This window comes from Puccinia triticina, chromosome 8A (assembly GCF_026914185.1).
Source record: "Puccinia triticina chromosome 8A, complete sequence".
Classification (NCBI taxonomy): Eukaryota; Fungi; Basidiomycota; class Pucciniomycetes; order Pucciniales; family Pucciniaceae; genus Puccinia; species Puccinia triticina.
The window spans coordinates 5,972,947-5,997,013 of NC_070565.1; the positions used below are offsets into that span (position 1 = coordinate 5,972,947).

Genomic DNA, 24,067 nt, shown 5'->3' on the forward strand with positions numbered 1-24,067 from the left:
ACCACCTGGAGACCATGGTTTTGTAATAGGTTTTTTTTTCCCTTTGTCATCAAATTCTTGTATTTTACTTAACCAAACTGTGCATTCAAAGTTTTTGCAATCCATCCTGTTCATGCCCCCCAAAAAAAACTTTGAGATTCCTGGCCGCTTACTTGGAAAGCCATGGCTCTAGTTTCCTGGGCCTCTTTTTTCAAATGCCTCTTCTTTTTTTGACCTTTTGGACTTTTCTCTTGATCAGTCCTCTTTTTTTTTATCCTCATCTCCCTCTTGCAACCATTTGCATACAATTTGGTCATTCAAAAATAAAAACCTTCCAATCATCCAAACACAACACCTCTTATTATTCAAACATCACAGCAAAGACAAGACACACTGTAAAATTAAAACACAAGAATAATAGACAGAGCAAACTTTTGAATATCAATGCCACATGATTTTTTGTTGCCACATTGTGCCACAAAGGGCTGACTTTCAAGCTCCAATGTCTTGTGTGAGTGATACTGCAAAGCAGTCGCTTTTGATCTTGGTGTTTGGTGTAAGAGGGATACAGGTCTGAGTGGCAAGTTGTACAATGTTGGAGTTCTTAATTTTTACTTATTACCCATGTGATTTTTCTTTTCTGGTCAATCTCTTTTCTTGATTTGTCAATCTCTTTCCCTTTTCTCTCATCAATCACTCTCTTTTGTTTTTTTCGGGCTCATGCTATGAAATGTTTCACATGCATTACATTTAATTAGAGGAGTATGGGGTTAAATATGAGATTTAATAAGGCAAGAAAGAAACCCTTAAAGGTCCAACAAGAGTTCAAAAAGTTGATGATTTCAAAAAGAAGATATAAAAAACCAAACACATGGGAGAGAAGCTGCATATGTAGGATTGTATGCAAGATGCAAGCGCTCAGCTGGGATAGAATAAGAATGTTGGTACAGGGTTTTGTGTTTTTATAATTGAAAAGAAAGAAATGCTGCACCAAAATGAAAGATTCTCTCACACAGGCTTCTTGTCCTCAGGCATAAGCCTTGCCTGCACCTCACACCTCTTGGTGGTGCTTGGGGGCTTTGTTACGCTTGTCTCTAGATGATCATTGAGAGGAGTATATTACACATGTACTCCTCTTGATGATTGGCTGTGACTGGTTGTTGAGAGGAGCATGTACACACCTCCATTGATGGCCTGCAGTATTAGCAGCCATCCAAGCTGCTCTCAATGGCTGAATAACCAGCCATCAAGGGACTATATTGGTGCTGAACACCCTCTTGATGGCCGGCCAAAGGTGGCCCTGGGCCAGGCTACCCAGTTCCCCGGCTGGGGGTGGTACCCGGGTACCACACCACTTTTTGCCAAAAAGCGGGCACCCGGCACCACCTGGCAGGTGTGGGCAGTACCTGCCAAGCAACTTCTCAAAGGTTATTTCAACCAAAGTCAAATGTGTGAATGAAAGGGCATGATGTAATTATGCGGAGTTACACTGGAGTATGCCGCATGTCAACTGCTGGCAGTTTCTACAGTTTTCTTGTAGTGCAAGAAATACCTGTATATGATAGGGGGTTTCAAAGTTGGCCAAGTGTGACTTGCATGTACTTTTCCAAGTCAGTGTTCAAGTTTATTCTTGAACACTGAGCTGCAAAATTGCATGCAGGTCACATTGTACTAAGCCCCCTAAGCTTTCTTGGACATGTTTTTGCAAGTTAGTCATCAAGAACAGCCCTGAACACCAACTTGCAAAAGTGCATGCAAGTGGTATTTGGCCAAAATCCTCTTACTATCATGCACATGATAGCAATATGCAAAACCTACGTGGTTCATATGCAAAACTTACGCGGTTCCATCGCTTCAACATCTTTGTGTTACTATGACCCAAAAGTATTTTGTAAGTTGATGCCCGTTATAATATTGGTGCAGAGAGAGAGAATCGCAAGACAGGAAAGCCGCAACATTTCTATGAAGTCATATTCTATTCGGAGGGAGGAGGTTCTGAGATACTAGCTGGAATATTGGTGGTATTTTCAACTTGTTTTGGTTTTCGCCAAGCGTTCCTCACGGGACAATAGTAAGAAATCGACCAAAGCAACGGTCTGTCTCTTCTGCTCGATTTGCAAGGAGGGGTTCTTGATGACGAGGTCGAATGCTCTTTTGACGATTTGGTCTTTGTTAGCTTGGCCATGGGCCCAGCTGATCTCCGACGGTTGAGGAGATTGAAGGAGGTGAGAGCTTTCGAAACTTATCGCTTTCGAGAAACCCGGAAGATCGATGGGAGTATTCGAGCCGGCAATCAAATCGCGTATCTTCTTGTAATCATCGAGAGAATCTTCTGTTTTTGAGCCCTTGGCGGATTGGGCGGATGAGATGGTTTCCGGGACGCCTAGCGGGGTTGGACTTACGCCGTACTGTCCTTGTTGGTCAAGGATCGTTTTTGGCGGTGGTGGTAGGCTTGGTTCTGGTTCTAGCGATACCATACCGCGCCCTCTACCTCTGAGGCCATGGTTTGGTCTTGGGCCAGTCCTTGAACTCGGGTTACTCCCACCTCTGGGGCGTGCACCTGGGCGACTTTTGTTCCAATCAGAGTTTCTTGGGCGGAAATTAGGACTTTGTGGGGAAGTGGGGTAAGGTCCAGGGCCAGCATTTCTCCATGGTTCGTGATAGGCAGGTCTGCCGAAGGAATGTCCATCGACCGAGTTGGGAATTCTGTGGCCGATCGGCTGGTGGGGAAATGGCAGAGAGTTGTTGGCCATTGGTTTGGATGTCGGGTTTTGATTTGGCGCAAATCGATCAAGTGCATCCAGCCCAGCAAGATCTTGGAAGTCGAAATCTAAAGTTGCACCAGGCTGGGAGCGTTTCTGGAGGCGTGACATCGGGTTTTGAGGAAATGGGCCATCTGATCCTGGCGAGATGGGGGGTGGAGACATCCTGGGTCCCATGTAAGGCTGCGCCGATGATCCTGGTGGAAATGGCGGGCGAGTCAAGTGGGAAGGAAAGTATTGGAGTGTGTTTGGCGGTGGCCCGTATGCCTGAGGGAACGGCCGTGCTGGGTTACCGTTGCTGCCTGGGAAACCTTGGCCAGGTTGATATGCAGGTGGCGAGAACTGTTGGCCAGGACGAGGAGCATTGTCTGGACGGGGTTGGTGGTTGAAGTTCGGGGGAGTCCATTGGGACCACGAGGCTGGGGAACCTGGTCCTGCATAAGATGGAGGAGGCCTTCGGAAAGATTGATTCATGTAGCCATTCTGCGGGGGAAACGAAGGCTGTCCTGGGTTTGGGCGTTGGAAGTTGGGAGGATAACCAGATGGATGCGAGTTGGGGCCAGGGTGGTGGCGGCTCGCCTGATTGGACGGTACTTGAGGATATCCTGGCCGACCGAATTGGGGAGCACCAGTCTGTGCTGGTGGACGCATAGCTATAGGCGGGCTTGGATGTGGTGGAGCGGAAGGTCGGAAGGATGGGTCTAAAGGGGGGGATCGCGGAATCCAGATCAGCAACGTATGTAGTCAAAAATTATATCATAAGCAGAACACACACTTGGCTTTTGTGACGTGGGGATTGGTCGAGGACTCGGCTGAAGATCAATCGAATGCCGCTTTTGGTCTGGCTCGGTGGCACTCGCCGGGCGGCCAGTAGCGTCCTTCTGTTCGTCCAAGACGCAACGAGCGGAATGGATAGGCCTTCCGGGGATCCAAGAGTTCTGAGCTGATGAAGGCGCCCATCTTGAATAACGAGATAACATCGGAGAGGAGTGCTGGTTGGATGAGGAAGTTCCGGTCAATTCAGTCCCGAGTGGTGTGGTATGCAGTCAGAGGGCGGCCGAAGGGGGCTTCCGGATATCGAGGCGAGCTTAACTAAGCCTCTCCAAGGAGGCGCGAAGCGTCTCCGAAGGAGAGGCTTACGTGTAAAGTCGGACCCCCGGGCTGAGGACATCCAAATTTCGGCAGGGAAATGCTAAAAAATAAACTCAACACCCAATTAAAGATAAACCACGAGTCCTTCTCAAATGCCTTGAGGGGCAGTTGTAGCTGCCCATCTTGGGCATCTCCTGCTTTTTATTTGGGAAAATTTGGCCATAAATAAGCTGCTCAGCAGCTTTTTTGGCAAGGGCACTTACAGGTTTGGTAAAGCAAAGTTCGATGACCCTTCGGATTCTGTTTTTCTCGGATCACGGAAAGTCTCACGGTTTTTAAAGTATCAATTTACAATTTTAATAGAAAATTTGAAATTACTCTCCAGCTTGTATGCCTTATGCCGTGTATGCAATGAGGACCGGATCTATCCAAGAACTTATCTGGGCCTGCATTGGGCGGATTGCTCCAATGTCCAATACTTATCCATTCCCCTAGCTTCCTAATGCTATGGAAACCTTGAGCTTTGAGGGCCGTACATATACCAAAAAATCACAAGCTTTTCAATGGTCTGAGAGGCGTGACCAGAATCAGAGTGCTTGTGGGTGATTTGGGGGTTGTAATGTGTTCCTCAGCCAAATGGCTGGTTGCCCTCACGCAAAATTTGGGACATAATATTCAAGCCCCTCCTTCGGAGGCTAGCTTAACTAAGCCTCTTGAACGGAGGGTCCGGGGAACCCCGCCCGGAGGGCTCTCCGCAGGAGAGGCTTATGAGTTATGTCTTGATTTAAGCAGGAGCAGAAAGGATCTGCTACACTAAAAATCCCAACCAATATAGAAAAACTGAATACACAGAGCTGTAGGTTCTGTTCTTGCAAGGAATTTGAGCCACTTATCTATCTTGTAGCCAGAAAAACAACTCCTGGAGTCCCAAACAAGTGGAGCCTCATTTGGAAGACTTGTGCATTTTTGATCTTTTGAAAAGGTCAACAGATTGAGATAGAAAAAATCTGAGTAGACCAAAATGTAGAGAAAGAAAAGTAGCATAGGGTACAGATAGGGCATATTGGTGGAGAGGCTGGGGGAGGAGCTATAAAATTTTTAAAAACCTCTCAGCCAAATGAACTTTCTGCTCCCGCGTAAAATTTGGGATAATGCACAAGTCCCTCCCTGCGGGAGGGGCGGCTTCGCCGCCAGCCACAGCGCTCCCACCAGGGGGGACTTGTGTTAAGTTAGCTTCGGACGCGCTTCGCGCCTCCTCGGAGGGGACTTGTGTTAAGCTAGATATCGAGGGGCCGGGACAGTCTCGGACACACTTAATATTCAACAGTCGGGCCGCCATCCATCCCACAGCAAAAAAGACCTCCAGAGTCCACAAACAGCCACAAACTCTTCGGTTGGCACAGGAGGTAAAACCAGCGTATCGCCAGTCCTTGATTCCCTCTGGAACAATTGGGGTTTATCCAAGAGTGCCGACGCAGACCAACGACTCCTCCAGTTATGCTCAAATAATTGCGACTGCTGGATCAGTAGAAACAGAAAAGTTGTACGGAAACCATCGGAATTATGCCCAAGAGCAACCAGGGTTATAGGACAACTGGACCTTCAACTACTCCCCAACACCCTTTTCCGAAAGAGGTTTGATCAGGACTCAGTGGCACTCGGCGCCCCTGTTGGATTGCCATACTTATCCCGATTACTTCTCCGGTCCCTAGGGCCCCTGGAAACGCAATCCCGGTGTACAACGGACAGGTTGCAGTTGTTGGTCCACCAGAGCCTCGAGGCGACTCCAACAGTGATCATTCCACATTTGCCGACTTGGCTTCCCATCTTGGAGGCCCTGGAGCTACAACGCTTTCGTGATTTCCTTGACTGTACTGAAAAAAAAGTTCGCCATGACGCATCGTCTTGATAAAACTCGAGCAATTCCCGCCGCACCCCTAGCAAACTCGCCCAGATTCACATTCTTATTCTGAACCATCTCCTGCTAGTGAGTCTTGCATACCAACCGACATGGGTCCTCGATGAATCGTTTTGGTTTTCATTCCGAGCTCCGCTTTTAAATAGAGCACCTCCCCCACCCGCGTCAGCCGTCCTTTCTCTTTTCATCCTCAGTTTTCTCTTTTGTCATTTTTTTCCTTACCAAGTCTGGTTACACAACCCTTTTCTTCGTTGCCAATCTTCACCTTCCTTGAGTGACTGTTTTCCCTTTACAATCGTTGACAAATATTTCAAGATAGTGAACCTTCCATCATTCTGAGCGATGCATCCGCTTTTCATTACATCCCTTTTCTTGAGCGTATGTCTCAGAGCAACTTGCGATTCGTTGCCAATCTATCAATATCAACTTGGTACTTCTAAGGCACAGGGGGCTCGCGGTTTCAATGCTTCAGATGCCGACTCCTCTTCCGAATATGTGATCACACAGTCAAACAGTTTCTTGTCAAAGTATAGCTATCTGGAAGCCGTTGGAGATGATGACGGCCTGGACACCAAATCAACCGGCAGCCTTATTCTTGCAACCAAGAAGCCACAGCCTTCGTCTCTCAGTGAGTTTAGATTACATGCCAAATATACATTTCCCTTTTAACCATGATCGTTCTGAAACGAATCGTGTAGCTTTGACCAACCGGCTCAACATGGAATATTACAGCATCATCAGCATCGGGACGCCTCCGCAAGATTTCCGGGTCCAGATTGACACTGGCTCAACGGGCTTATGGATCGCGACCTACAACTCGAGTATGAAGGAAACTCTCGAGAACACAGACGTCGGGGGCTCTTTATTTTATTACACAAGGTCGTCCACTTTCCAGCCGTCTGACGTGGCCTACACGATCCCTTACGCGGATTCATCATCTGCATCAGGCATAGTTGCATATGATACAGTCCAGCAAGGCTCCTACTCGGTCAAGGGACAACCTTTTGGAGCTATGACTGTCACTTCCAAAGGCATGTTCGAAGGAAGTGCTTCCGGTGAGTAATCAGATGATTTTTTCACGAACACACGAATTGCTCGAAGGATCCGCTCAACCGAAAAAAAAAATCATTACAGGCATCCTCGGCCTGTCATTTAATGATGACAGCGCGGAGACTGGCATACACCCATTCTGGCAAAAAGCGAATATCGACACGTTCTCCATCAGCATGTCTGGCTTCAAGGATGCCCCATTGGCTAAGACAGATACTCCGGACAAACCGGAACAGCCCGGTGGGGTGTTCACGCTCGGGGGTGTCGAAAAGTCGCTTTACACTGGGGATATCAATTACGTCCCACTCTCATCCAAAACCCACTGGCAAATTCCGATCGACGGCTTGAAATTCAATGGTGCCCCTGTCGATAATTCCCAAAGCGACACGGTTATGATTGATTCAGGCACTAGTCTAATTGGGATCCCCTCGCACCTCGTTCGTGCAATATATCAAAATGTTCCGGGTGCAATTGCAGGAAAGGGAGCTTACAAAGGTAAGGAAGTTTATCCCGGTGGTCCGTTGGAAATATTTCCAAGCTCACCAATTTTCACAACTCTTAACGCAGGATATTACCACTTCCCCTGCGACACAAATACGCAATTGAGCATGGTTTTCGGCGGGGTTGAATACGCGATTTCACCAGACAACTTCAAAGCGCAAAAAGTTCAAGGTGATGAGAGTCGGTGCTACGGTGCTTTATTTTCAACCAGCAAGTAAGTATTGCGTGTAGAGGCGCCTCACATCAATTAAGTGAATGAATGTGGAAGTTAACCCTAACCCTAAATTTCTAGTGTCAACGCTGCTGTAGGGAAAAGCGTGTGGATAGTCGGTGCTTCGTTCCTGAGGAATGTCTACGCGGTCTTCAGATCCTCGTCATCACCAGCCATTGGCTTTGCCATGCCCGCCCAAAACTATCCCGATAGACTACAATCTATTCAATGGCAGCCTCAAACCGCGGCAGCCAAGTCAAAAGCCGGCCGCAGTTCGACCTTGACTGTTCCTCACTACCTCGCCGCTTCGACCTCAATCCTTCTAGGTGCTTTCTGGCTTTTTCTATGAGAGTTCTGAGGCCTACTTGGATCTATGTACCACCAAGTTCTACGACGATGCCGGGACAATCAAGCTTATTGTGTACCTCTGGACCAGCAACCACAATTCGTAGGATCACACTCTCTATTAGCAACGAAGAAAACAGTCAAGTGGTCAAACGTGAAAAACATTGAAACCAAATTGTGCCTTGATCAAATGCAACTAATTTACATAAATAATAAATTCGAACTGTTGTGTTGTTGTATTTACGCGCTGTTTGTCTGGGTCTCTTGGACGTCTTGTATTCGGAAACGTGGGATAAATTCTCTACAAATAGATACATGTGATTCACATAAATAATTACTTGACAATCCGCTGTATTCCCTTCCCCTTGTAACCTGCTCCCACAAAAAAACTTGCAATTGAACTCTGGAAGTAAGAAATACTTCAAGCAGTGCTTGCACACAACGCGGCCAGTTGGTTCGACCAAGGTTAAATGGTGCAGAAAGTAAACCGACGTACCAGTAGTGAATGAGATTGCATGGACATGGTAGGAGCAAGAAGCAGCACCCCTGGACAAATGTTTCGTAATCCCTTGATGCGTGTTAAGTCTGGGTCTCGCGTCTCTACAGCTCCTCATGTATGACTGAGAGCCTGATTGGACCCTGGACCCGGGTACGCCAGACTTGCGAAAAACAAACAGCCCAAGCCCGCCCTTAGTACACAAAAATCATCACACTCGTGGAATGATCACTTCGGCAGTGTCTGGGCCGCGTGGCGTGGTCCGGTACCTTCCGGTACAATAGCAGGTGATTCAAACTTTGGACATTTCTTCCCAAATGCTCTGATGTTTGGATTCACTCCAGTCTGTAAGGTGTTCCAAGTATGTATCTAAATCGAAATACACATTTACATATTTAATATTTATGTACACTTAAGATACGAAGATTGACCCTGATTGACCTCTACAAAACACCCGGCCGTCCTTCACCCCGCTGAGCGCGTCCACTGCCAACCCATCGCCGACTCGACACGTCCCTCTCTCACGGTCCGATTATATACATACATACTGCATTCTCCGGGCGGCAGATGTCGGCGAACCAAACACTTCTGCCCACCGCACACCAGCTCAAAGATGCTGGGAAATCGACGAAATCCGTTCTGATTAACAATGCCTCACGTTGGCTAAAGCCCCGTCCAATTGGAGGCATACTGTTCATAATAATTGTTTGGTATGGGCTCATGACCTCTGCGAACTCGCCGTTGAAGTCCCGTCATAAGAAAGCTAGTACGTCGTTGCAACCCAAAGGATCGCCCTTCTCATCTACTCAACTCGACCGGCAATTACAAATTCGAGAATCCTTTTTCAGAGCGTATCGAAAGTACGCCAAACCTTCGTGGAGCCATGCTGCTGGTTGGTCACTTCCTCGCACCCTTCTCTCATAACGTTGTGAAGCTCATCGGTCTGTTGGTCAACCAGCAGCTCCACTTTCACTAATCTCCAAAGATGCACACAACGGCGACGGCGCGACTGTCGTGGACTCTTTGACAGCATTATACATCATGAACCTGAGGGTGAGCTGCAAAAAATTAGGCTGATGATATCTAATTATGCCTAGGTCGAAAGTAGTAACGATGAACTGACCACTCAAACCAACCACCTCCAGGAAGAATTTGAGATCGCTCTCAATCAAACTATTCACATGGATTTCCAAATGTCCAATGTTAAAGATCAAGCCACTGCGACCCCCGACGGCGAAACTATGATCCGCTGTCTTGGCGCAGTTCTATCGACTTGTGAATTGCTCGGAGCAAACCAGACAAAACTTCTTCACAAAGCGCAAGAATTGGGTGATCAGCTTCAGACTTCCTTGAATTTCAATCGATCAGCAGTTCCGTACCCCTGGCTGCATTTTGGCACCAATCAGAGGGACGAGAAGAAGCCAATCAACCTAGCTCAGGCAGGTCAGTTCGTGTATCTAGAAATATCATGATGTGGGTTTGATCCTTTGAGCTCACTTGGATTATTACGGTACCAAGGAACTTTGGCCTTGGAATTCAATCGGTTGTCCCACTGGACCGGTAACAACAGCTATCGCGCTCGTGTTGACGAAACCAGTCGACATATCATGTGTCAGTCCGACGGTTTCTTCGCAGAATCAGCTAGCTGCGTCACAACCGCTGACGAATCCACCCACAGATAATCCCCCGGCTTTCCCGGGCCGACATTCACCAACTTCGACTGCTTCCAATGGACCCCCAGTGGGCAAGATTTTAAGTTGGGGTGCTAAGTTGAATAGCTTTCTCGAATATGGTATAAAGTACTGGCAGCTAGCAGGCGAGCCAGCAATGTACTACATGATGTGTGCGCATCCTCTCATCTCCGTCTGCAACCGGATCCAAAAGAGCCTGACTGTCGAATCCGTACTCCCATGAATGATAGATTGGCAAGACAGCGTCGACGCCTCGATTGATCACCTTTTACAATGGACCCCTCGAAAAAATCAACCTTATCTTGCGGGATACTCACTAGCCAGAGGAGGTCATCAGAGTGATATGTCTCAACTGGCATGCTTCGCTGGTAAGTTGATGATTTTCGAGATGTGATATTCTTTACAAAAGCCACTAACACATGTCTGAGGCGTGTTCTTTAGCTGGCAACTGGATGCTGGGCGGTAAACTGATACAAAATGAAGCCATTTTCATGCTCGGTTAATTTCTCTCTTGGCTATCAGGAACCTTTCGAGCCAGTCTGACTGCTCAAACCAATTCATGATACAGGTGTGGGAATGGCCGAAACTTGCTACCAAAGCGACAGCTCTACCCGCGACGGCGGGGGATATGATGTGAGAGACGAAAAAAATCTCAGATGTTGGCGAGGGGAAACTTATAAATATATGCTTCTTGACCTACAGAAGCTTGCGGAAAAAATAATCAACCATGTGGTTGATACAACACTTTTCTTGCGTCCAGAGATTGCCGAAATTGTTTGGTATGCGTGGCGTTTGACTGGGGATTCCGTGTGGCAAGAAAGAGCATGGTCAATCTATGAAGCTTCGGAAAAGTACTTCAAGGCTACAGGTGGGTATTTTGCACAAGATCATCTGAAGATTTCGGCTGCGGCGAAACATAATTCCACGTGGGTCAAATACTTTGAAATTCAAAAATAAATTTCGGCAATCTTACTCAACTCTAAATGTGTTCCACACCCATTCGGAGATTTAGAGAAATATTCTTGATTGGTAAGCTTGAAGTATACCAAATTGGTCTGATCATCTCGCACTTGTGCTTACGACCTCCTCCTAAAAAAACCTCGGATGAATTTTGCAGGTGATTTCTTCAAGGTTTGTAATTTCTTTCTCCTTCTTTTGACGCCACTCTAAAAGACCCGTCAGGAGAAATTTTCTTCGAAGGGGTAAACGGTGAAAAATAACATTCTCTCCCCAACAAAAATAGTATTTGTATCTGACGTTTACAGAACGTGATTATTACTCCTTGGATGAATGGGTTTTTTGTATGTTTTTTATTTTTGGTTTTGATCATCCTCTTCCTACTTGAAAACTGTGGGCAACCGTGCTGACATGAATTGCAAACTTCACTCACTAGCGCAATCACACCCTTTCAAGCTTGATCCAAAGCAAAAATTGGGAAATTTGAGGGGATTCATTGAGCAAGCCAAAATGTAACGTTCCAAACTATGTTATAACATCATTCTAAAAAGGTCAGATTCTTTTGAACAATTGGTATCAATAATGAAACTTTTTTCAAGCCAACTAAAACTAAAAAGAAACAGTCAAGCGCTCATAAGGAATCTTTCATTTTCATTCAAGTTTGTTGAGTAAAATAGTCCCTCGCTTCACCAAAGATGAGATGGAGTGTAAAACTCACATTGATCCACTCATTACCCTTTTCTACTCTTGGGATGATTTCAATCAGGATTTGTTGAACATGTTATATTAGGCTTACTGAAGCCAACTTCTTGAGAAATCTGAATACGTGGCTCTAAATGTTGCTCTGGTTCTGTGTCTTTTCCCTCCCCAAAAGTGATATTCTTGATGTTTTGAAAGATGAAACAGTCTGTGTTGGGAAAAACTAAAACAATCCCAACAAATATTAACAACTGCCGTAAATCTGACAAATTTACATATGTGGACTCTTGATCTGGTTTTCTAATAATCCAGCAGATTATTGAATAAATTCAAATTGAAACTAACAATCTATTTCCAAAAAAGAGTATAATTACAGCTATGTACATAATTGGTATATATATGTGGAGATTATGTGCAGTTTTGCAGTGCACCAGGAGAGTTTATTGGATTCAAAGAATGTTTTGCCAGGCCACTAGCTCAGACAGATGTATCAAAAAAGCAATATAATCCCAAGAAAAATAGTGAGGAGAGCATTATAGAAGTTTCAAACACTTAGTTCAAGATTCTAGGCAAAAAAGTGGCACGAGCCACTAGGATCCATCCTATTCTGTTATTCTCAGGCAAGAAATCCTTTGACAGCTGGTATAAAATGGGAAGAAAGAGGGGGTAGAAAAAAAAGGGTTAGTCAGATTCACAGCCAAACTGAAGAGGATATGAATCAAGTTGAGTGAATTTAAAGGGAACCACAAACCACCCCCGACGGCCTTCAAATCAATCAAGAATGCGTCATGACCAAATGGTGAATCGAGTTCAACATAGGTTACAGAAGGAGCCTGATCATCCGGATGCTTTGACGCCGATGATCGAATAGCTTCAGCTAAATCTCGCTGCGAAGCCACGGGGAACAGGACGTCCGTCTGGACACCAACAATCAGGAATTCGTGGGTAGATTTGTATTTCTGTCCAAACGTCTGCGAAAGTGAGGCGACGACGTTATGATGGCAAAATGATGGTGATAAATTGGTGACTCCCTCAGGGGGGATACAGTTTGCCTTATCAGAAGACGACGATTCGTCAAGTGGGGGAGCTCGATATTGCTGCAGTTGATTCATACCTTCGGCAGTCATGTCAAAAAGCTCCATCGCCTTTCTTTTTTTTCCCGCGACATCATTCAAATTTTAAACCTCAATCTGGATTACTCGTTCATCAACCACGAAAACCAAAGGTACTTACGAGACATATAACCAACTGTTTGCATCATATATTTTAGAAAACTGCCCAGCTGAATGATCTAACCAAGTTTCCAAGGAGAATTCAGGTTTGAGGGTTGGTGGAATAATGGCAGAATGCCCATCTTCATCGGTCACCGAGCGCAGTCCTTTACCAAACCGCCGCTCCCATTCATGTCCGGAGCCATATGTGACAGCTGCAACCTGGCGAGCCAGCTTCATGCCAAGGTAAGGTGGAGCCGAGTCGTAGTAAAAGCCGTTTTTCCAGTTTGGATCGGCCATCAAGACTGATTGACAGTTTTTGGACAACAAAACAAAGAAAGGCGGGGGTTGATAGACTTGACTCAAGTTAGGAACGGAGTCGCTCTTCTCTTTTCATCCAGAATTTTTGTAAGAATATAGGGTTTTAATGAATTCACTAACCTGCACGTTGGGCTTAACGTATTGCAATACCCGCTCGTCCTGTTCTTCCGCATCCACTGATGCTGATCACTTTATGAACCCTTTCGGGTTCCAACCAAGCCGCAGCAATACTCTGCATGCCTCCCATGCTACTGCCAATGCTAGCATGTACTTGGTCAAGTCCTAGATATTCTGACAATTTGTATTGTGCTCTTACCATGTCGAAGATCGAAACAACGGGAGTCGGTTGCATAACGTTTGCCAGTCAGCGGATTGATTGACTGAGGAGCAGTAGACCCAAAACTAGATCCCAATGGGTTGGCGCATACGACAAAATAGCGATCAAGGTCGATAGGATACTTTCTGCCATGGCTTATGATTTTCTCCCACCATCATTGACTCGGATCTTCTTTGTTGCTCTTAGCATGGCTACTAGCGGGGAGACTAGTGTGAAGGAGTATCACATTGTCCTTTCGAGCTGACAATTTTCCCCAGACCTCGTAAGCCAAATCGAAGCTGGGTAAATTTTGCCCGTAATCGAGCTTGAAAGGAGCCGAATGGTGGTAAATGTGGTACCCAGTACCACGATCGAGTGATCCCAGTGGTTTGTGATCTGGAGCGCCATTTGCGAAGGTCTGTTTGGAGTGATACTGATAAGTGGGCAGGCTTGAGAAGGGATAGAGCGAGCTGCGGAGGCCCATGGCCGGTCGGATTGGGCTGCGGCCAACGAGGCACGAGGCTGCCCTCATCCGTGAATGTCGCCCAAAGTGAGCGATAGGCATAATTGAAAGCTGATAAACTACTAAAGGATATAAATAAGATGGCCCAAGCCAAGGATTGAAAGGGGGATTGGAGCTCGAAAAATAGTGCCGGAGAAATGTGTGGCTCGGGGTCGTTTGCTCCTCAGACTCATCTTTTTGTATGGAGCCAACATGACTCGCCAGCGAGAGCGCGCATGTGAGTTTCCAAACCCAAAAGGTTATTATTACACATCATCAGCGACCTTGTGTGGGTCCTGTTTTCCCTAATGCAAGAATTGCCCTCCACGCATAACATAAATCCAAATCCGGCATCATTTACGGCTTTCCCCAATCAGACCTGCGGGACGGCGCCCCGCTCTGATTAGGAACTTGTTAAGTTAGGGCACTTTATCTGAAACAGATTAGGTGAAGGCAAATATAGAAATAGATGTCTGGGTGTAGATTCGTTCTCGACAAGCAGTGAGGAGCATGTGACTTGTTCAGAGTCGCTGGGGAGCGTGATGGAGGATATATCAAGTAGAAGGAGAGGATGGTGGACGGATTTACACCTACGATCGCTTGGGCGCCCAGCTTGTTTCGGCCCCAATTGGTAGAGTCAAACGATCCGGTCCGGCGACGATACCCGTAGGAGAGATGGTGGAGCCTTTTTTGCCCTACCCATCTAAACATGTAACTCGGGTAAACCGGTTCCAGTCCTTTCCAGTCTTGACAGTCCATGTGTTTCGCAATAAACCAACAATCGAACAAAGTGAAACAACATGGTAACGTTTCAGCACCCGAAACGGCAAGCGGCAAATCGCTCGTTACAGCCTTCCGTACCTCTCAGCGGATGCTCTCTGCCTGCCCGCCGGCTTCACAATTATTCTCGTGTACACCTTCCTCCCATCGCCATCAGCCCCGGAAGCTCTCTTCAATAATCTGGTGGAGGAGTCTGTCATGACGATCCTCCATTCAAAGGCGATCGCAGTGATTCTCGTAATAGTTTCGTGCCGCAGTACTCTCGCAGCCTCCGCCTCGAATAGCCCGGTAGCCGACAGCGTCCTGGTGGCCACCAAGCTGGCGGACACTCCTGTTGGACTAGGCAAGTGCCCGAGAGGTTTGGACGTGAAATTCAATGAGCGACTAACATAAAATCAACACCAAAAACGCTTACAGACCCCATCGACTCGGATATCACCCTTAAAACTGGTTCACTCATACCACATAATTATCCACCAACGGGCGTGGAAAAAACCAGACGACCAGGTATCCATGAGGACCAACTATCATGATCTTCTTCCCTTCCCCCCTACCTAATGGGTGCAGGATATTAATACAAGACTGACAATATATTCGCTCTTATTTATGGTTGATTATCTAAAAAAACTAAATCTTGCTTGAATAGAAATTAGCATCCCAGATGCACTCGACATGCTCACAGCCGGGCCTAACAGCCAGGCAAATTCACTCGACAGGCTCGTCTCTACACGAAAAGGTCCCCGGAGGAACCGTAAATCCGGTAGAATAAACGATTGTCCTCCGGGCCGAAAAAGTGCTTACAAGCCGCGAGTTGACTCGACCAAAGAAGTAAATGAAGACAGTAGGTCGCGCGTCGTTTAGACTCGCTTCCGGATGAGTTCTAGAGCACGCCGCAACCTAAATCTGGTTTGATTTAATTGCAGTTAAAGGTCATGAAATTTCCCGGACAGGCGATTCCCCCATTCGAGGTCCGGCGAATGTTGAGAAGAAAACATTCGACCATTTGGGTGACGTTCCTGCACTGAACAGTCTCTCGGCACCCAGCACAGCGGATAGAGGTACTCGCTTCTTCTGGGGCTGTTTGTTACACTCGAACTGACCCTCGAAGTTCTTGCCAAACTGTTATTTAGTCCCAGTCGCCGACAAATCAAGTAGTCGAGCCCTCCAAGATCCTGCGGAGCCTCATCAAGTCAAACCAAGCACTCAAGAGACTGAGAATATTTCTTCAATCGCTAAAGTAGATCCACATTGTATGTCAAATTCAGTATAAATATCCGTCGATTATCATAACTCCGAGTCCACCGTGCACATAAATACTACTAAGTTGCCCAGCCGCTGATTTGCATTGGATTGTGCAGCTCAAGGAGATAACGTTGAAGTGGGGGCGAACGGACGTGTCCCTCAATCCCCTCGCGATGCCACCAAACCGGCTTTAATCTACAAAAGCACTTCGATGCCTGAATTAGGTAGGCGTGATTCACACAACCGCTCACGCACTTCTCCAGACATTGACCCAAGATTGATTTTGTGGCTTGCGGTTTGTGATGGGAAATCGTGTCTAGCCTCCTTAGTAGAAATTGAACCTGAGCGCAAGGAGAGACCCGTACTGCACCTCGCACCGGAAAACGCAGGTATGTTCAGCCTGGTGAACTTATTAACAACGACAGAAGTCTTTTTCGGCAATCTGACTTCATATGCGCAGCTCCTAAAGTAGAGGCCCAGCTGGAGCTTTCGAGAGATATCAAACCACTAACCGCCTCGGTGGAAGAACCAAGCCCGCCCTCTATGGCACCAGGTCAGCGGAGTTTTCTATATTTGCAACTATCTCTTGTACTGGACTACATACCCTTCATCTAAATCTAGTTTTCGTTTTCTTCTTTTTAAGAAGCAATTGACTCCTTGCATCATGCCTTCCCGGATTCCTCAACGCCCAAAGCACTCAATCCTTACACGGGACAACATGATACGTTGACACATCCGCCTGTGGTTGCAACCGAGCTATCAGATCACCTTCTTGACAGGCTCAAAAATCTTAGAGTGGGCATACCGAGAAGCCCGAGCTTTGACTTCAACGACTCTGCGCATCCCCTCGTGAACATGCCAATGACTCAGGAAGCTCCATCATCTACCGGCAGTTTCGACTCCGCAGTTGATATGCCTATGGACAGCCCATCCAGGTCACCTGTCGCTCGGACGGAAGAGACTGATTATTCAACACATTCGCCTACATCTACAGGCAGCAATGTCTCCGCAGATGACATCGATATGAACGACCCCTCCAGGTCACCTATCGCTCGGACGAAAGAAACTGATCATTCAACACATCCGCCTACATCTACAGACAGCAATGACTCTGCAGATGATATTGCCATGAATAGCCCCCCCTGGTCACCTGTCGCTCGGACGGAAGAGACTGATTATTCAACGCATTCGCCTACATCTACAGGCAGCAATGTCTCCGCAGATGACATCGATATGAACGACCCCTCCAGGTCACCTATCGCTCGGACGAAAGAAACTGATCATTCAACACATCCGCCTACATCTACAGACAGCAATGACTCCATAGATGATATTGCCATGAATAGCCCCCCCAGGTCACCTGTCGCTCCGCCGAAATGGATAGATCATTCAATACATTCGCTGGTTCCATCGAAACTCTCAAAGATCTTTGAATCCGACACTGAATCTGCGAATACCCTTATGTCCAATCCAAACAGTCCAACAAAATCTTCAACGTCTCGAGGCGTCTTTGAATCCAAAGATGATATCACTGAGCAAAATACCCCTGTATCTAATCCAAACAGTCCACAAAAATCTTCCCCGTATCGAGGCGTCTTTGAATCCAAAGATGATATCACGGAGCAAAACTCTTCCAGACCTAATTCACCTAGGCTTCTAGGACTTAATTCACCTTGGCTTCTTGGACTTAATTCGCCTTGGAATCTCAGACCTAATTCGCCTTGGTTTCTCAAACCAGATTCACCTAGGCTTCTCGAAACTAATTTACCTTGGTTTCTCAAACCAGATTCACCCGGGCTTCTCAAACCAGATGCGCATAGGCTTCTCGGACCTGATTCACCTACGCCTCTGATGAAACAATCTGATCACTCAACAAATCAGGTGGTAACAACAGCGGACGTCTCAAATGACCAATCTCAGCCACCCGAGAAGCTGAGCGCCGAGAAGAAATCTGACGTCGGAGCCCTAATGAGGAGCTTGAGTTTTAACTCCGATTCTGACGATGAATATTACCTTCCGGGGCTCGCCGGAGGTCCACCAATTCTAATGTCTACAGGAAGCGTTACATCGGAAGATGATTCCTCAAAACCAAAGCCAAAGCCAAGCATCCCCCAAGTTCTTACCGCACGTCGTATCGTTGAGTGGTTGGAAGAGGCGGCCCAACATGATCTCACCCGAGAAGATGTGCCCCATAATATGATATCCTTCAATGCCCCGGAAATGAATCCAAGTTTGTCATCTCAGAAAACTCAGACTGAAGAGTCTTCTCAGATGGCTGAAACTCAGCACAAAACTCCCGAGACAGTCCCACGAGAACAACTGGGAACTGCAATCTTATCTACCAAAGAGCCACAGCCAGCCTCACTAAACCAGCACGAAGAAGTGACATCATCTACCAAAAAGCTGGGAGGCGTCAATCGGAATTCCTCGCCTTCTCTGACGGATCAGAATAAACTCTTGCCAAGCTATTCTGATGTGATTGCTAGAATAGATAAGAATGAAAAAAGTCTGGAAAAGGTGCAGGAGGTCTTGGAGAAGAGTCCGTCTAATCCTACAAGCCCCGAATCATTTACACCACCGCTGCAAGTGGTAGAACCTGGTTCATTGATGCGAGGGTACATTCGAAATGAACGTGAAATATTGAAAATGAAAAAGGAAGATCCGCCTCCGTTGGTGCAATTGCCCATCTTTCGAGTGAATCCTAATCCACGGCCCCGAAAAAAGAAATTCCGATTTGCCCAATTGTTCGACAGGAAGACCCAGCAACAGTTCGCTCGAATCTCACAGCGTCTCCGCTCCTTCGCCCAGAGGATCTATCGCATACTGAGTCAGCCTAACAGAGTGATCTCCAAGATCTATCAGTTCCTTAAAAGCCCCTTCCCTTCTACGCCTGCAAACCCTCCAAAGTAGATTGAAATGATCTAAGTAAGAGCTTCAAATTATCCTTCAGTTTCAAGTCTTCTGCTCGTGACGTGTTGATTTCGCAATTTGAAAAAGAAAACAGCCAAACGAGTTGATAATATGTGTAACCTCCACTCATTTTTTGTTATCTTTCAAGAGCTTGAACTAATTTAAACCCCCAATCATTATCATCACATTGTCCTATTTCTTTTCTGCTAAGCGTGTTTAATGTGCGGGCCGCACAATGTGACCTATTGACTAATGTTTAATTCATTTGAACCTACACCCAATGATTGCCTGCCTGCTGTTTGTAGGCGATCTACCTGTGAATACGGGTCAACTTTTAAATCACTCCGATCTTTGGGCGCGTATTTGTATGCTAGAGATTTAGAAATGTGACATTAGTTGAAGCTCCCTCATGATCACTGGCTTTTTATCATTATTCATAAATTGTACAGATAATCCCATTTTTTTTAAGTATGTTACATAGAATTGCTTCTTCAAAAAAACATAGCGTTCATCATGGAATGCTCAATTCATGCGTCAGTTGTGCACTTGCTTCTTATTGCTTGATCCATATGACGAGCGGATACAAGCGAGTATGAGCCCAGAGGTATCACTCCGAGAAACAAATGATTGAGTATCTTCCGCATCTTTACCAAATCTATATGTTGGGAGCAATGATGCCCGCCCCACTGCCAGGCAGATCAGGGTCCAGCGGCCCTGGCAGAACTCCGCATCGCTCGAAGCACTCAACTTCTCGTGAAAGCAGAGTTCCGACATACAACAAGTGACTGGTGTCTTTCAAACCTTCACGCTCACTAGGCCTGAGCTTGATGAGACACAGTGCCCCTAGTTCCCACCCGGGTTATTTCTCTGGGGGGCGTTTTTCTTTCTTCCTTCAATGGAAACGAGGGCCTTCAGAAGAACCCCCTTTGAGATCACCTGTTGTGTAAATAAATATACAGGTCTCAAAGATGCAATACACACGCCAGTCAATGCCAGGCATGTGTTTATGGCCTGATTTATTGCCGAGAAGAGTGAGGTCTCAAGAGTGAGTGAGAAGAGGGTGGTGTTCTCAAGGGTGGTGGTCTGGGCCAACTGAACCAGTTGGAGGCGGACTCGGGACTCACTCGACCTCGAACAGCAGCCACTAACCAACTGCAACCCCAACTAGCTCGACACCCCACCATCAGCGATGCTTTGAAGGCTTCAATCGACAGCGAGCAATCACGACAGAAGCATAATGTCCAACTTCGGAGAAAGTAGCCAACCAATCCACGTCAAACTCTTGACTTTGAACTGTTGGTAAGTGGGTCCCAAGTAGAAAAAACATGCAATCTGGCCAGTGGGTATACTGAATGCTAATCCGCTGTTCTCATGGGTTTCGAAATTGGACGACGAGCGCAGGGGATTGAAATTTGTATCGGCCCATCGACAGGAACGGATCCATGCGATAGCCGATTTCCTAGCGTGCTCATCGAGCCTCCATTCGCGCTCATGTTCCACGAACTCGCTCGAGCCGTTCTCCGACCTGGGCAACACCAATCCCTCTGCCAAGACCCCCGCAGCCGGCTCAGAGCTCCCGAACAACAAGTCGTCCGGAACCGCTCAGGCCTCAAACGAGGCCAGCGCCTTCGGCTCGGGCTCCAAATCATTCGATATCGTCGCTCTGCAAGAACTCTGGGTCTACCATGACTTCCTTGTGATCAGGGACCGGGCCAAGGAAGGCGGCTTCAAATATAGTAAATGGTTCCACAGGTTCGTAGCCGTATCTCCGTGAGATACTCATCATCTTCCACAGAACGTGTCGTAACCCTTACATCTGTCGACTAGTGCTGCACTCGGTTCCGGTCTAGCCATCCTGTCTCGATTCCCAATTGTTTCGAGTCACTTTCATCCTTACCTGCTCAACGGCCATCCACTGCACTTCATTCAGGGCGACTTTTTCGTCGGCAAGTCTGTCGGAAGCTGTCTCCTAGATGTCCCCAGCGTCGGCGAAGTAGAAGTCTTCACAACACACGTCGGTCCTGCTTCTACATATACCTTACCCGGTCCCCATCTAATCTGCTCTTTCATGCTCCGCTTTCTGGTGATAACAAGCTCTATGCGCCTCATGATGTCCCTGCCCCAGAATGGAAACGGGCCCATCGGACTGCCCAGGCTTGGGAGCTTGCGAAGCTCGTCAAGGCTTCTGCCGAACGGGGCCGAACTGTATTTGTTGTTAGTATAAAAAAAATCCTCAGGGGGTCGGGTTTTTTTTTTATGTGATGGGCATTGGTCACTGAGTTTTCCTTTCTGACAGTGCGGAGACTTGAATTCAGTACCCTCATCGCTTCCGATCACCCTTCTGCAATCATACGGACAGCTTCGTGATTCATGGATAGCCTCTCACCCCACTGGATTGTCGACGAGCTCGCCGAACGAGACGAGCTACCGAACGGCGATTCATGAGGAAGGGATCACCTGCGACTCGCTCATCAACACCTTCACAGCAGCGAAGAACGCGGCCAATCGAGGTGCGAAAGGATACGGCAAGCGGCTCGATTATATCTTATACCGACCGGCGGCCAAGCGACTGAGCCGGCGCGACCGTCTGGGCCGCTGTCAGACCGAGTTCGTCGACGACCAGACCCTCACCTGCGACCATTGTGCGGTCATCCTCACCGATCCGATCCCGGTCTTTGGCTACTCGTATTCGGACCATTTCGCCGTCGAGGCTTCGTTCACGATCTATCCCAATCAATCTATCAAACTAGAGCAGGACGAGCCCGGTCGCGCGGACGAACAGTCGAGCGTCAAGACTGCTGGCCCACCCAAGCTGACGACCGAGCAACTGAACCACTGCATCTCGGCCCTTATGGTCAAATACCGCTCATCGGAACGCTCGACTCAGGTCCAACTGAGCCTCTTCCTGCTCTGCGTCCTCCTGATTCCTGGAGTCTCAGTGGCCGCCAGCTTCCAGCCGCTCAAATACCTCAACTGGATCTTCACCCTCCTCAGCTTCGCCATCGGCGGCTTCGGCATCACCATGCTTTATTCCGGCTTCCTCGCCGGGAGTTGGGAACGTTCCGCGATCCAAGAGGTCTGCGATCAAGTCGAATTCGAACTTCAGTCCCTCCTCAAACATCAACATCACCATTCTCATTCTCACCATAATCAGCTTCATTCTCATCTTCATCCATCTGCTTGAATCTTCTTTGCTGTTTTTTTCCTTCTTCTCTTTCAATCGTTATCCCTTGAGAGCATGTGTAACATTTACCTAGATGATTTTTCCCCCAGAGGGGTGAGATGAGGAGATTCAATGCAAATATCTGTGCTGAACTCTGAATCCCCATTTGTGATGGTAATGGCCGTCTCAGGCCTGAGTGGTGATTACCTTTGGAGATACATTCCCAGAGAATGCTTTGCAGTGACGCGGATTGTTGAGTCTGAAGTGTGGAATACAGTTGAGGGTGGCTGGTTCGCTGAGCTGGCCGCCATCCGCCGCGCCCCACTGAGTCCAGGATGAACCACCCCAGATCATCGATCCTCATCAAGCACGCCGATGGCCGTCACGAGCAAGCAGCACAAGCCCAGCAGCTCGGCAAAACTAGGACCGACGCGGACCAGCTGGATCTCATGCCATTCTCGATCGACTACCATGGACCGGCGGAGATATCGAAGTACTTCCTCACCAGGCCAGCCGCGGCCGCCTCAAACACTACTCCCAGCAGCAGGCCAGAGGAAGCCGACGACCAGCATTTAGAGTTCTTCGAGGGATCGTTCAGGGGGAGATATCTTCATGGGACGCGACTCAAGATCCCAGACGGCTACTCCGGCCTAGTCCTATCCTCCCCAGATCCCACGCCCCAGTCCTCTCATCCGTCCGACCAACCAGGCCCTCCCATCGTCGCCCACCGCTCTACGGGTGGTACGAGAACGAGCACGGCCCGTGGGCGCGGGCGCGGACGAGGCCGGGCTCGAGGACGCAGACTGGCCCAAGCCGCCGGAACGCGGGCTCCTCCCGTGACCCGATTCCAACGCAAACGGAAACAGAACGATGTCCCAGGATTCCTGGACAGCGACGACGACGACGAGAGCGGCGATGAGGACGAGGGAGCGAAGAAGACGGACCGTCAAGCAACCCCAGACGCCAGCCACGCACGCTCCTCGGGTCCGGGGCTACAGCCTGCCGTCAAACAAGAAGACACGGCTGCCGATCGGCCTCCGAGCGCGACGCGCGAAACGGATCCGATACACCTGCCATCACCCTCATCATCGCTCCAGAAGACAGAAGACGCGAAGCCCGATCCACCGACGATCGCCCCTCTCCCTCCCACCGATCTTGTAACACCCTCCACCACTCAGTCCTCCAAAGTCCTCAGATCTATCGGCCGTTTCGACCACATCACGCTGTGGAACGTCGACGATCCGCTCGATCTGAGCCAGGATATTTACGCACGAGCTTTGAATGAATGGGTTGGCTTGTCCAATCTCGTAAGTGTTCTCTGCCTTTCCCTCTTTATGTGACTTGGAATTGTTGACTATCTACCTCTCATCGTTTTTTTTTTTTTTTTTGGAAAAGATACACTCCCTACCCTCGACGACTACCTGAGTTGACCCCAACACAGATCAATTAAACCGGCCTAATCCCGCATGTTCACATACATCCATCGTCAATCATTCCTGCCCGATAAGGCGTGGTCCGTCGGCTTGGTAGGCTAATAACTATCGATTCCGATTCCTGAAAATCTAACCTTTGCGATGCATAAATATTGCGCAAGCTCAATGAGCTCCTGCGCAGCATGTAAACCACATCCAGGATACAGTCTATTTTCGGACTAGTTTCTTCTGAGTATGGCAGATTTCAATGAGCAATGTTATATGTGAATACACGATTTGAAGGCTCGGCACACACTCTTCCTGTTTGGTTGGACAATCATTAAGCATCGAAATATTGATACATAGTTGTTTCTATTTACTGCCATAGTGATAAGTTTACATATTTAGAAAAAAGAGATGCATAGATAGTAAGCAAGGAAAAGAGTGATTGTTGTACTAGATATGTAGGTTAAATGATTGCATATGTCCCCTGCACAGAATTGGGCTCT

The 24,067-nt window shown here is 47.7% G+C and overlaps 6 protein-coding genes across 6 annotated transcripts; 4 read left to right on the forward strand and 2 right to left on the reverse strand.

The window, feature by feature from the left end:
- Positions 1-2,006: 2,006 nt before the first annotated feature.
- PtA15_8A638 (uncharacterized protein) lies at positions 2,007-3,721 on the reverse strand (the record flags this gene model as incomplete). Its single annotated transcript, XM_053172088.1, has 2 exons — positions 2,007-3,442; positions 3,517-3,721. 2 exons carry the CDS (start codon positions 3,719-3,721, stop codon positions 2,007-2,009), a joined length of 1,641 nt encoding a protein of 546 aa, XP_053023287.1.
- Positions 3,722-6,093: 2,372 nt separating this feature from the next.
- PtA15_8A639 (uncharacterized protein) lies at positions 6,094-7,862 on the forward strand (the record flags this gene model as incomplete). The annotated part of the gene is made up of 5 exons (XM_053172089.1): positions 6,094-6,379; positions 6,450-6,806; positions 6,886-7,296; positions 7,369-7,516; positions 7,595-7,862. The coding sequence occupies 5 exons, from the start codon at positions 6,094-6,096 to the stop codon at positions 7,860-7,862; spliced, it is 1,470 nt and encodes a 489-aa protein (XP_053023288.1).
- A 1,059-nt stretch (positions 7,863-8,921) lies between these two features.
- On the forward strand, positions 8,922-11,002 carry PtA15_8A640 (uncharacterized protein; the record flags this gene model as incomplete). Its single annotated transcript, XM_053172091.1, has 9 exons — positions 8,922-9,246; positions 9,313-9,407; positions 9,500-9,797; positions 9,873-9,965; positions 10,033-10,197; positions 10,276-10,413; positions 10,487-10,543; positions 10,614-10,678; positions 10,748-11,002. 9 exons carry the CDS (start codon positions 8,922-8,924, stop codon positions 11,000-11,002), a joined length of 1,491 nt encoding a protein of 496 aa, XP_053023289.1.
- A 1,315-nt stretch (positions 11,003-12,317) lies between these two features.
- PtA15_8A641 (uncharacterized protein) lies at positions 12,318-14,114 on the reverse strand (the record flags this gene model as incomplete). The annotated part of the gene is made up of 6 exons (XM_053172092.1): positions 12,318-12,340; positions 12,453-12,850; positions 12,935-13,217; positions 13,372-13,503; positions 13,550-13,695; positions 13,816-14,114. 6 exons carry the CDS (start codon positions 14,112-14,114, stop codon positions 12,318-12,320), a joined length of 1,281 nt encoding a protein of 426 aa, XP_053023290.1.
- Positions 14,115-14,808: 694 nt separating this feature from the next.
- Positions 14,809-18,983, forward strand: PtA15_8A642 (uncharacterized protein; the record flags this gene model as incomplete). Its single annotated transcript, XM_053172093.1, has 10 exons — positions 14,809-14,854; positions 14,920-15,174; positions 15,249-15,338; positions 15,478-15,672; positions 15,755-15,889; positions 15,962-16,081; positions 16,190-16,297; positions 16,394-16,462; positions 16,534-16,626; positions 16,717-18,983. The coding sequence occupies 10 exons, from the start codon at positions 14,809-14,811 to the stop codon at positions 18,981-18,983; spliced, it is 3,378 nt and encodes a 1,125-aa protein (XP_053023291.1).
- Positions 18,984-20,220: 1,237 nt separating this feature from the next.
- On the forward strand, positions 20,221-23,571 carry PtA15_8A643 (uncharacterized protein; the record flags this gene model as incomplete). The annotated part of the gene is made up of 8 exons (XM_053172094.1): positions 20,221-20,282; positions 20,385-20,735; positions 20,811-20,997; positions 21,078-21,197; positions 21,280-22,088; positions 22,496-22,865; positions 23,145-23,453; positions 23,542-23,571. 8 exons carry the CDS (start codon positions 20,221-20,223, stop codon positions 23,569-23,571), a joined length of 2,238 nt encoding a protein of 745 aa, XP_053023292.1.
- Between the last annotated feature and the right edge of the window lie 496 nt (positions 23,572-24,067).